At 37.1% G+C, this 13,602-nt stretch overlaps 1 protein-coding gene and 1 long non-coding RNA gene across 5 annotated transcripts in view; one reads left to right on the top strand and one right to left on the bottom strand.

The window, feature by feature from the left end:
* esyt2b (extended synaptotagmin-like protein 2b) overlaps nucleotides 1-13,602 on the bottom strand; it is a 56,082-nt gene that overhangs the window by 38,566 nt on the left and 3,914 nt on the right. For all 4 annotated transcript variants that reach the window (XM_055206979.2, XM_055206986.2, XM_055206993.2 and 1 more), the window contains exons 2-3: nucleotides 12,891-12,932; nucleotides 2,450-2,584 (exon numbers count right to left, since the gene is read on the bottom strand). In XM_055206979.2, the coding sequence (XP_055062954.2) occupies nucleotides 2,450-2,584; nucleotides 12,891-12,932 (177 nt within the window). The remainder of the gene's footprint in view (nucleotides 1-2,449; nucleotides 2,585-12,890; nucleotides 12,933-13,602) is intronic.
* LOC141352937 (uncharacterized) lies at nucleotides 5,408-10,996 on the top strand. The gene is made up of 5 exons (XR_012359985.1): nucleotides 5,408-5,787; nucleotides 6,895-6,972; nucleotides 7,618-7,661; nucleotides 7,757-7,808; nucleotides 10,201-10,996. It is a non-coding gene; the product is annotated as an uncharacterized lncRNA (long non-coding RNA).

Genomic DNA, 13,602 nt, shown 5'->3' with positions numbered 1-13,602 from the left:
GTTAATATTATCAAACATCAGACAAACATTGCTTCTGTGCACGCTTAGGAACTGTTGGTCAGCACGAGGAAGATAGTTTTCGAGTCTTGTCACGGTACACCTCTCATAAAATGTACAAATAAACATCAGGAGAGCAGGGGTCACCAATCCTGGTCCTGGAGGGCCGGTGTGTTTCTGCAGAGTTTAGCTCCAACCCTAATCAAACACCTGAAGCAGCTAATTTAAGGTGCTTCAGGTGTGTTTGATAAGGGTTGGAGCTAAACTCTGCAGAGACACCGGCCCTCCAGGACCAGGATCGGTGACCCCTGACTTAGAGCATTGAGATCGCAAGACGAGGGCTTAATGTATTTATTTTTATGAAAACGTAAATTTCGACCAAAATCGAAATTTATACTTTCTTTTGTCTCACGCTCAAAATTATATCATATATTATTATATCATCAAAGTGCTTTTTGAGCTTCTCCGCAGTATCACACACAGAGAAACAGACTATTTGAATGGCTCAGTCAGGTAGCGGTCCATTTGCCTGAATGAAAAAATGCAAATTAACAACAGATTTAGGGGGCGTGCAAGTTTTTTACGCCGGCATATTATTTCAATTGATTCCAATGGAAGCGCGGCTTTTTCAAAAAAGTGAGCAGCTGGCCGTTATTTTTCTGTGCTGAAAGTACAGAGAGTTGAGAAATATTCAACTTTGGGTGAAAAGCTCAGCTCATCAGTGTCAGCTCTCACACGGCCTTCCAATCACAGTGGAGGAGGGGCGGGACAAATATCACAACAACGAACCGGCGCATCGTACAATGAATGATAAACAAAGAAGAAGTAACACAGCAACCAAAGCACAGTCGGCTGAAATAAAGCTGTCTGCCGGGCGTTTTCAACTGTGTAAAAAAGCTTAACGCGGTGTGGTAGACGAGATTACGCCTCATTCGCGAGTTGAAAAATGTTAACTTTGGCGGAAAAACGTGCCACGTTAACCAATAAGGAGCTTGCTTTAGTAGTGACTTGATTATAGGAAGCAGAAGTTGCAGAAGCCCCTCCCATGAAGCAAATTTCCACATGAATATCTTGATGACTAAAATTTCATGCGCAATTGATGCGAGTAAACTCAAAATGTTCAAGCTGCAAAGTAGACGCGGTAGACGCGAATTTGAAACGCGGCTGGTGTGAACCCACAGTTTGGGTTGTGCACACCAAAACTTTTAAATGCGGCTGAAAACACCTGGAAGATGGCGAATGCCAGCTGTTTTTCAGCGGAGTGCCAGCTTTCTTCAGCTAGGCACTTTGATAGCTCTGATACGTCAACTGTGAGACGGTTGGTTGCTGTGGTAATGTCTCGCATCTCCTCCACTGTGATTGGACGGCCATGTGTGAGAACTGACATTGATGAGCGGGGCTTTTCACCCAAAGTTAAATATTTTCAACTCTCGGCGCTCAGCGCGGAAGAAAACCGCTAGCTACTGGCTAATTTGAAAAAAGTTAAACATTTTAACTTTGGCGGAAAAACCAATAAGGAGCTTGCTCTAGTAGTGCCGTGATTATAGGAAGCGGGCGGAGTCGCAGAAGCCCCTCCCATGATGTGAATTTTTGCGTGAATATCTTGATGACTAGAACGTCATGCGTGAAGGAAGCGAGTAAACTCAAAATGCTCAAGCTGCAAACTAGACGAGGTAGACGCAAATTTGATGCCTCAACACGGTGGTGTGAACCCACATTTAGGGGTTGTGCACACCAAAACATTTAAATGCCTGGAAGATGGCGAATGCCAGCTGTTTTTCAGCTGAGTGCCAGCTTTCTTCAGCTAAGCACTTTGGTAGCTATGATACGTCAACTGTGAGACTGTTGGTTGCTGTGGTAATGTCCCGCCTCTTCTCCACTGTGATTGGACTGCCGTGTGAGAACTGACATTGACGAGCGGAGCTCTTCACCCAAAGTTGAATACTGTTCAACTCTCGGCGCTCAGTGCGGAAGAAAACCGCTAGCTGCTGGCTTATTTGAAAAACACAGCGCTTCCATTGGAAACAATTGAAAAGATGCGCCGGCCGCGGGAGTAAAAGCTTTGGTGTGCACGCCCCTTTAGAGTCTTGGCTTACAGCTACATTTATAATGGAATGGATCCGATTACTTGAGTCATGTGCATTACTTTTATTTCAATACTGTAGGACTAACACTACATTAATGTATTTCTGTAGAGAATAGAATACTACAAAACTAAGTGTTAAAAAAATGTTTGGGTGATAAATTGCACAGAATGAAAAACAATTACTGTACAGGGCAATACTAAAGTAGGCCCTTGAAAGTTTTCACAGCCCTGTTATTCTGCAAATTCAATGTGCCTCTAAAATAAATGATCCAGCACAACATAATACAGCCAGATAAACTTGTACATACAGAACTAGAATGAGCATGCTAGGATGTGTTTATATGTAAGCATGTATGTGCACCATACCTTATCTCCAAGGTCAATCTTGCTAAAGCTGAACGTGCTTAGGTGGGAGCTTGCTTCCTTGATGGCTGGCTCGATAGTTTCTTTAAACAACTTCTCCACAAACTGACACACATAAGGCCACATCTGTTTCACTGTCTGAAATGCCCAAAGCGTAAATGCTTAGTACACAGTAAAAAAAAAAAAAAATCAGAATATGTACCCCAGTTGTCACTGGGGCTGTACCCTTTCAAAAAAGTACACATTTGCAGTTCATATTAGTACCTCAAAGATACATATAGGTAACAAATGTATACATATCTGTACCTAATGGTACATATAGGACCTTTATAAAGGGTGCTGCCCCAGTAACAGTTGGGGTACATATTTTCACAATTTTTCTTACAGTGTGCTAAGCATAAGCGTAAAAAGAAACTGAGGCAGGTGAAGACAGCAATTTTCCTATGTTAAAATACAACCTCAGCCAATAATGCAGGGACAGCTATATGTTATCCATTGACAGGTCAATTTCCCTAAAAAGTGTAAACGCTGTGGCTTTGCGGCACTATGAAACATTGCTCTGTTTGTTTAAGCCTCCCGGACAGATCGGCCCTGGGAGGGCCACACCAAGTAACACTGTCCAAACTATTTTTTTTATGTCCAGTGAAAATTATCAGGACAAATTGTATTTAATTTGCCATGAACCGGCTCGGTCAGCACTTTTCTCTGCTGTGCTGATGCATTTTCTATTAAAGTTAAGGAACATGTTGATACATACAGAAGCAGGTGGTACAGTATAAAAGGAATGAACATGAATTCCCACATAAGAGGGATTTTTTAATGTGTATAATATTATTGCTAAGAATGAATTTTATCAAAGATTGTTGACCTCATTGTTGATCTTCAACTATATTCTCTTGACTACACATCTTCAAATCTTACTACAAATTTTTTCCATATATGTATATTGGATATGCATGTTCCACATTTGACAATCTCAACAAAGTGTGCAGTTTCCTTGGAACAGGCTTGAAGACATGTTGTAACGTGACGAACTGTAAATATTCTGCACATTTGGAAATTATCCTCCATGCAAACTGAAGAGACATATGATGAGGACCGCACCAAAGAATTCATTAATGAAATCTTGCCTTTAATGGTTACACAAAAAAAAGTGTGTTAACAAATTACTATTTTTGAGTACTATGACTCTTTTCTCATCAGTGATTCAACAATGTTTCAGGAAAATTGTTTTGCATGAGTTTGAATGTTGCATAAACTCTATGCAGAAGCATGAGACCATTCAAGTACTGGGCAAGCTGCCAATGAAATATTCAAATGAGCGATGTTTTATGAAGCCTGGAAGCCCCAATGTACAATGAATATTTTAAAATATATATAGCTATATTTGTTGTATTTTCAATTAAGGCTGTGGGTGGTGGGGGATGAGAACAGGGGCCTATACCATGAAGGTAGCTGAACAAACTCGGGGTTACAGGATTGGTTTTGAGTTGACAAAACCAAACCGATGCAATCAGGCTTTAGTGGTCCCATGAAGCGGCTTATCAACTTTCTCTGTCAACTCAGGCTTTGATCTTTAGGCTATGATAACTCCACCCGCGCGTACACATAAAGGACCCATACAAAAATGTAATATATGGCCATATATGTACTTATATTTTACATAGTATGACATATATCTATACATATATTTGACTTATCTGAGAACACAATATATGCCTGCAACATATATGTACATTTATGTGTCCAAACATGTGAAAAAAATATTTGGTTTGATCAATATATGATACCATATATCTGCATATATTACAGTATAGTATTGGTTTCTCACATATATGGGGAACATTAATTATAAATATGTGACATACATATTTGTTTTCCACATATCTCTTCATATATTTGACTTATCTGAGAACACAATATATGCCTGCAACATATATGTACATTTATGTGTCCAAACATGTGAAAAAAATATTTGGTTTGATCAATATATGATACCATATATCTGCATATATTACAGTATAGTATTGGTTTCTCACATATATGGGGAACATTAATTATAAATATGTGACATACATATTTGTTTTCCACATATCTCTTCATATATTTGACTTATCTGAGACCACAATATATGCCTGCAACATATATGAACATTTATATGTCCAAACATGTGAAAAAAATATTTGGGGTCATCAAGATATGATACCATATATCTGCATATATTACAGTATAGTATTGGTTTCTCACATATATGGACAATATTAATTATAAATATGTGACATACATATTTGTTTTCCACATATCTATACATATATTTGACTTATCTGAGAACACAATATATGCCTGCAACATATATGAACATTTATATGTCCAAACATGTGAAAAAAATATTTGGGGTCATCAATATATGATACCATATATCTGCATATATTACAGTATAGTATTGGTTTCTCGCATATATGGACAACATTAATTATAAATATGTGACATACATATTTGTTTTCCACATATTTAATAAATGTATGTAAACATACATGCATGTGATACTGATGCATTTTTAAAGCTGTGGCATATGGTACTTTGGCATTATGGTACTTTGTGGATGTATTTGTCAAAAATGACAAAGAAAACACTGCATTATTGTATTAAAAATACTATATTATGAAGTCCTGTTAGTTTTGTGACCTAAAGACCCCCCCCCCCAGGATCACCATCAGACAAGTTTTTGCTTTTATACAGCAAGTTAAAAAAAAAACTGGTCAGATAATCTTTAAATATGTAAGTGAGTGTTCAAGAAGATTTGAAATGTATGATCATTATGGGGAATCAACGGCTATTTTATCTAGTTTACCATCATCAGAAAACTGCCAACTAATCTGTGTATATTAACAAACAGTGATAAGTTGATACTGATTATTATTAATAATCACAAATCAATTACATTATTAATTTTTATTTTATTATTTTAATTTAGTTTAGTTTTTTATTTTATTTGTGCAGGGATTTGTAAAGTTAATAAATAAATAAATAACCTAATGTTGCTTTTATATCTTTTAGTATAGTGTTTGTTTAGCGAATTTACATATTATTATTATTATTATTATTATTATTAAATCGTGTTAAATGTATTGCTTAATTAATAATAAATAGTCAAAAGAACATAGCATATAATAAAAATTTCATCCACTGCCTATTGAATGCGCTACACCCAGTCCAGTAGGAGGCGCTAATGACCCTTCAGTTGCCAACCGCCACTCAAACCAAAAGCGCAGAAGAACAAAAATGACCGGGAAAATCTGACAGAAGTGAGAAGATGATAACAGCACAGCGGGGTTTTAGAAGTAAGTTTAAAATATTTAATATATTTTGCATACGTTTCTTGCTGTCTAGATTGTTTAAAGCCTAATTAGTCATTACTGTTCTAGATAAATAACGTGTAGGCCTACAGACATTTTCACAGACATTGGTAGTGTAACTGTTACATCTGAATGTAAATTATATACAGTGTGTCTCAATTCGTTCCCTAGCTCCCGAGGTCGTGAATCAGTATAATGTGTGCACTGGTAAGGACCCTAGCTCACTTCACATTGGGACAATGTTCACTTATTTCTGTCACGTGGCTGCTTAAGCGCGTTGTAATCACTCACAGCTGTTACTCATCAACAACCAGCAAAACCAACATCTCTCCGACTTAATTTTAAAAACAGTACTTTGTGAAAAATGCTGTCATTATTCTCTTACATATCTGTGCCTAAAATTGGAGGCAATTACATTTTAAATGTAATAAATATATTTACAATTTTAAGTCAATATTATTATTTTAAATATTGAGTAGATTGTGGTCCCTTACTGTGTAGCAATGTGTGTTTATATTTACAACTAAACAAATGTTTGTCTTTTATAAAAGTTCTGTAACATTTCATAAAGTTTATTGAGTTGGATCGTGATGTTCGGTTGGTGAGCTTCAGAAAAGGTCATGTGATTTCCGGAAAGGGAACATAGGGACCATTGATGCTTACTGGTTTTTGCGTTTCATTGTGGGAATTTTTAGGGAACGAACGTTCCAGTGCACTAAACGGATTTTGAGATTGAGACAGCCCTTAAAATGGCTGACTCCCTGATCAGTGCCCTGACTACTGAACAAGGGAGCTGATTGAGACACACGGATAGATAAAAACAGCTTTCTGGCAACAGGTGGTGTGCTTTAGTTAATATATTTAAAAGGTTCATATCTTATGCATTTTGACATTCCTTATATTTATATTTATGTAAGAGTTATACTTTTATTTTAGTGAGAGGGTTATGTTTGTGTTTAGCAGACATTGCAAGGCCAAGCACTTATCGCTTGACATGGCTGGAGTCAATACTACATCACCAAAATTACAACTAATGTTTGGCTTAAACCTTGCCTAATCGCAGTGTTTTTCCCTTTTATTCTCTTTTTGTAGGCCCTAGGGGTGGGCAGAATGACCAAAAATCTATTCCACGGAATGAGTCATTTTATTTCACGGAACGGTATATTCACGGTATAAATATTTTTCAGTTTATATTGTTTTTTATTATAAAAATGTACAGAAATTTGCAACTCACTCTAGCTTTTAACTAAATGTCCACCGCAGTTTTTAAATTATGAGCAATTTAAAGTTAATAACATTAAAGTGAAAATGCCCAGAAGATAACAACAGATTAAGTCTTGATAATTTTTTTAATTTAGTAGACTATTGAAGCTATAGTATGCCTTCGTTGTATTTTGTATTTATGCATACATTACATTAAAAATAGGCAATATGTAAAATGAACAGGTATATATGCAAAAACCTACAGACAGGATGAATAGCCTACCTATCCTATATGAGAGACGAAGCTCTAGATATTATAAATATGACAGATGCTATGATGTGATGATCATGAAGTCTGTTTTAACATGTGGGAGGGCAGAGTTAGCCATGCCCACATATTTGCATTCGGCGGAATAGACGGAATAGAAAAATTTGTTACGTCTGACATTTTATTCCGCGGTAACGGAATATACCGTCATACCGCCCAGCCCTAGTAGGCTCATCAGAGTGATTTCCTGAGCTCTTTCGCATATGCTGTATGGTAAGAGTAAATTTCTGCCAGTTGATACCGGTGACAGGTGTTAATTATTAAGTTTATTTTTGTTATTAAAGGTCAGAGAATGGATGGATTATCCAGTCACGGTACATAATGAAAGGTAAATGGCAAGTAATTAAGTAATGTACTAAATGTATAAACTGTAGTGTATTCAGTAGCTACTAATCACATTACCTCTATCACTCTCTCTAAAAGACTTGACTGAGTTAGAAGAAGCTGAGCGACTCTTCAGAGTGAAGATGTTATGGTAATGTAAATCTTACGTTTTTATATTGTATTTAGAGACAGTACGTCATTTTAACCCTGTTTTATGGTTAAAGGGGTTTTGCACCCTAAAGGTGCTTTTCCATTGCATAGTACCCTACAGGTAAGGTCGAGTCAGCTCACTTTACTTTGGCGTGGTTAGCTTTTCCATTGAGTTCAGCAACACTTCAGAGTGGGAGGGATTATAGGGGTGTCAAATGTATATAGCACGACATTCGTTGCTCGACTTATCGAGACTGTTTTCAAAGATGGCTCCTGTCTATATACGCGTAATGTCTTTATAAAGGATCTTCTTATTAGGGCTGTCACTTTTGAGAAAAATCAAGCACACATATGCCGCGCATGAGCGTGTTTGTGAAAAGTAATCGTCACTGACAACAAGCACACATACGTAGCCTATGTATGCGCGCGTGCATATGCATTAACCCTGCGCGTGCTGTTTGCTTGACCGTTTTTAATGATAGAGAACACAAACCATTGATATTTGAGAAATAAAACTTACCGCTGAGTTAAGCAGATCTTACTTCACTCTGTCGTCTATGTGACATGCAACAGTCAGCACGTGATCATTTTAAATCAGTTTACAAGACAAATACTGTTGTTGTTTAATATAAAGTTTACATCATGGCTTTGAACCTGAATTTTTTCCCAATTGGTTCGTTCCGAAGAGAAACAGTAGTTTCCGGTTTTTGGTTCAACCCTAAAGTTGACGTTCCTGAACCGGTTAGGACAGAGGACGAATTCCAAACGGCGCTTCGGGAAGAAGATGCTGCATAAACAGTCGCTCCACATGTTTTTTCAGTGCTTTTTCAGTGCTTTATTCGCCAAATGTATTTTATACATCAAGAGTTCTGATCTTTGAAGGGCGTAGGGATAATCATGTTTGATTGGAGTTGGGCCGGACACTTTCAAATTCATGTGCGTCTGTGTGTACAGAAATTTTTTTATTTTAGCGCCTTTTTGCGGTTAAATTGTTTAAAATCACTTAAGTGTTAACATTTGCAAGCCTTTGAAACACGTGCAAATGATCAACTTTCACCCTATTTAAATTTGCATATTAATCCGCAAATCGCATGCGAGCCGAACTGTGGGTCGTGATCTGTTTCAATATTTTTCCTATTTAAAACTTGACTCTTCTGTAATTACATTGTGTACTAAGACCGACGGAAATTAAAAGTTGCTATTTTATTTGCATATATGGTTAGACCTATACTCTCATTCTGGCGTAATAATCAGTGACTTTGCTGATGTAACATGGCTGCAGCAGGCGTAGTGATAATACGCACTGCCCAAAAATAGTCCCCTGCCATTGAAGGTAACCAAGGGGACTATTTTCGGGCAGTGTGTAATATCACTACGCCTGCTGCAGCCATGTTACATCAGCAGTCACTGATTATTATGCCAGTTTGAGAGTATATTTTCTCGGTAAGAATCAAATGTTTAACTCAGGGGAGCTGAAACATTAGCATATTTTCAAAAAAAGTGGAATGTCCCTTTAACACAAGCTTTTTATTCTGCTATAACACTATAAACAATAATATATGTAATTTGATATGCAAACTATAATTCTATCTATCTGGTTCGTGTTGGTCCAATTTAATTCAGAGCACTTGTTTGGTTTGGTGTTTTCATTTTCATTGTAAGCCTTTAAAAAGTAATTATTCTAGATGCAATTTGGTAATATTTACGGCTTAAATTCTCTTATGTATTTTTTAAATATTTAAAATCATTCCGCAGAATTATCCAAAAAATTTCCACAGGAAAAGCAAAAAAAGTCTGCAGAAGCCGGAGCCACATCTTCCCTCTCTTGCGCACAGTTGCCGTCGGTCTCATTCTCAGCTTCCTCCCTATTACGAGGTGTTAGACTGTAAAAAATGCGCTACACATGGCATTTTTAAAAACCGGATGGTTTATTTACAAATTCTAGGCTAGCATACTAGCCAGGTACCTTAACTGCTGTGCTACCACCACCCCTTTCGGCTTAGTGCCTGCTTTCGAACCACACCCGTGGAGGTATCTGCCAACAAATGGACAATCATTCATGGGGCTGCAGTGAGTGCATTCAAGAATTTTCAATGTATGTGTTCAAATTCACATTCTGCGTAAAAAATAGTTTTGATGAGAGGTGGTGGAGGAGGGTGGTGTTTGGCACTATGACCCTATCTCGCCTGCAAATTAAATTGGTGCAAAACTGGCCGCCATGCTTGCACTAAGTGTGGCCTTACTTGCCTATTCACGTACTTTGTCACTTAATTTTACTGACTTGCACTAGAAGAAACTGCAATAAAGTTTTTTTTATCTTTGTGATAAGTTTATCCACCAGTGTTTTGTCTGCTTAATACCTAAAACTTTTTCTTGAAAATGTACTTTCTCAGATGCAGTTATGTCAAAGTACTCGTTTTGGCTGGTCAGATTGGAAGAGACCTGAATGGGAAGATGGCAGAGCTAAGACTGACAATGTCCAGGAAAAATGTTAACTAAAAATGAGTGTGTTTTTCCGCAGCGAGTGAGTTTGGGAATGTTTTAAATGTGCCTAGAAGTTTGAAAATGTAATACTGAGGGAAAAAAGTGAGCGCTTTGAAAAGGCTTTAAAAAGAAAACAAAGTCTGAAGTTGATGTTAAATGAAATTAAAGTTTTTACTTGAAAAGTTTGTACTTGTTTGTACTTGTCAAGTCTGTGCTGAAAAAATGCAGTAAAGTTTGTATTTGAAAAGACTTGGAATTGTGTGTTCTGTAGAATGAGTACAAATATATGTGTAGGCTGTATAAAAAAACATAGTTGTGCCACTAATATAAGTGAAAGTACATGGTGGCATCATATAAGAAGCATATTTGTATCCCTAATATAAGTGAAAGTACATGGTGTCATCATATTTGAAGCATATTTGTATCCCTAATATAAGTGAAAGTATGTACTATGGAAATAAGTACATATATGCATGTATACATATATGTGTCTTACATATATTTCACATGTATGTCCATATATGGGAAAATATATGGCACTTATATGAAAACGGCCATTTTTGCAATATTTTGAAATATATTTTCCATATATGTCCATGTATTTTACATATATGAATTTTGCATATTTAATATATGCAGCAGACATACATGGGCACTGATATTATATATGTAATTTACATATATTGACATATATTACATTTCTGTATGGGGAGTGACGTCGGCACAAACAACCAATCGGAATAGAAAATAGAGAGAGCACGAACGAGCAGTGTATTTTTTTAGCGGAGTAGCATGAGCTAATTATACACAATTATGAAGATTATAAAAATTTATTTCAATACTGCCTCTGCTATTTTTAATGTAACATGTACATTAACATGTACTTCATTGTATAATTTATTTAGGTACCCATAGTGAAACATGCTTTTTGTAAGTTAATTTACATTGTTAAATTTGTTAATAATCTTACAGGGAATTTTATAAAATCCCTCTTTTAAAGACATGGTCAGGAAATGTCCGTGGAACACTATGAAGCTGTTAATGTAGGCTTTCTTACAGTGCGAGGACCACCTTGCGCATGGTTCGACAAACCGTGTTTTCCCCACTGACCGCACACAAGTATGTACCACTTGCAAAAAAGCGCAACGCAATACACATCATTTACGGTACAGTAAGGGCACGGATTCAACGTGATACATTTCTTATGTGAGGCTAGAATTTTGCAAAGATAAGAGATTCCTACCGTGGAAAATCTAGATATTTCATACAAATGACTGGGCAAGGGAAAACTAAAAACTCTCTATCCGAAGTGCTCTTCTAACAATTTGCACGGAGACCCCTGAGACTTTTTTCTGCTTTGGATGTTTAAGATTAAGACCCTCACCCTCCTTTTCTTTTTTTTCTTTTTTTTCTTTAAATGTGGTATCAACACGGAAAATAGTGATTGTTAAATATGCGTTAATGTTTGTATTTGAATATGTTCAATAAAAAAAATAAAAAATAAAAAAATTTGTGCGCTAGTAGTTACGTCACCTATATATTTCTTTGCTCGCAGCTGATTGGTCAAACTGCATGATCTCGAATCCAGAACATAACCTGCCCCGGGGCAGGTTAGCCATGCAGCGTAAGAGGCTGTTTACACTTGGCATTAACATGCGTTTTCGTCGATCGGATCACAAGTGGACGACGTTAATGCCAGGAATAAACTGTGTTCAAAAAGTTTTGAGCTCGTCCACTTTTGACCACTTTCAACCACATCCAGAGGTAGTCGAAACCACTTTCTATCGGATCGCTTTGGAGTTGCGGAACGCACATGTGGTTGAATGTGTTCGAACAGCCACACGCGACATTTATCTAATCTGAGGTATAAAACACAAGTTTTACGTCTTTTTTTACTTCTGGCATGAACATACGGTGAACAGCGCTATTTTTAGCCTTTCATTGATAAAACAAAGCGGCTGATATCCGTAGTTTCGTTTTGAAAGCGTGTGAAAGTTGCGTGATCCTATTTCATCAATTGCGCTGAAAATTCAGAGAACGCTCTTACATACACATGTACAAAACTCTGTGCAGCGTATTTACTTGCTAGACATACACGCGGACTCCGACATAATATTAGTTTGCGTCCATATAAACTCATAATTACTCCCGCTCGGGTTTGAATGACAGCAGAGAGACTCGCCCACAGTCTCACAGACCACCCCCTCACAGTATTCAGGACAGAAGCGGTCGAAAGTGGACAAAAGAGACGGATTTAAATACCAGGTGTAAACGTAATGTGTCTCTCTTGTCCACTTGTGATCCGATTGATGAAAACACATCTTTACCAAATGTAAACAGCCCCTTACCATGGCGACGAACACCGATTAAAGCCGCGCTACTTTCATGGTACCTAAAACCCAGGGTTGGCGCAAACTAATCTTAAACTTACCCGGCTATCCACTTAAACCGGCTTCATGGTATAGGCCCCAGCACACTTGATTATGTCACAACCACTGTTATTCCCCAAAGATAAAGGAGTAACATTTGATTCCAGCAGCTTATTGATCACAGAACTAAACACAGTAAGAGTGGATTATTTATTAGGATTGTTTCTCACCTTATTTAGCCACTCAACTCTTTCCACATCTGGATAATGAACCTGGCAAGGAAAACAAATAAAACAAATCCATCAGGTTAAAGTAAAAAAAAAAAAAACACAACGAAAGAGAGAAATTGCTCTTCTGTAAAAAGATACCATTTATATTAAGGTGCAGCAGTTTCTATCAAAAAACCCCACACACTTCCTCGTTCTGCACATGGCATGAATAATAAACATAGCCAATGTCTGTCAAAAAAGAACCCTCTGTGTAAACATGTGACAGGTTCCCTAGACAAAATCTGCCACCAATGTCTATTCTGCTGCATTCCTCTTCTTGTACTGCAGGGGTTTAGCATGTCTATATGTACAGCAACGAGCATAGATGCAGTTAACTCCTTGAATGACTAAATGCTTAGCCTGCACTGCATTCACAGCAATGATGCAGCATTAAAAAACAACATTTTCTTTGGTTCCACTTATTGGTGCAAATTTCTTTGGAATTGTATAAAGTAAATACAGTTATTTAACACAGTCCATTACATTTGTGCATTTGGCGTATGCTTTTATCCATTGTGACTTGTAGTGTTAGAGTGATAGTATATTCACTCTAAATATTTTTATCAGTGTCATTCCTGTGGATTAAACCCCCACTGTGGATCAAACCCACAATGAGGATAATTGTGTTGCAACTGCAAAGCTTTATCAACTGAGTTACAGAAGCACACTATGC

Source organism: Misgurnus anguillicaudatus, chromosome 21, assembly GCF_027580225.2.
Source record: "Misgurnus anguillicaudatus chromosome 21, ASM2758022v2, whole genome shotgun sequence".
In the NCBI taxonomy this organism is placed as follows: domain Eukaryota; kingdom Metazoa; phylum Chordata; class Actinopteri; order Cypriniformes; family Cobitidae; genus Misgurnus; species Misgurnus anguillicaudatus.
The sequence above is the reverse complement of the archived record's forward strand: the minus strand, read 5'-3'. Positions and strand labels throughout refer to the sequence as shown.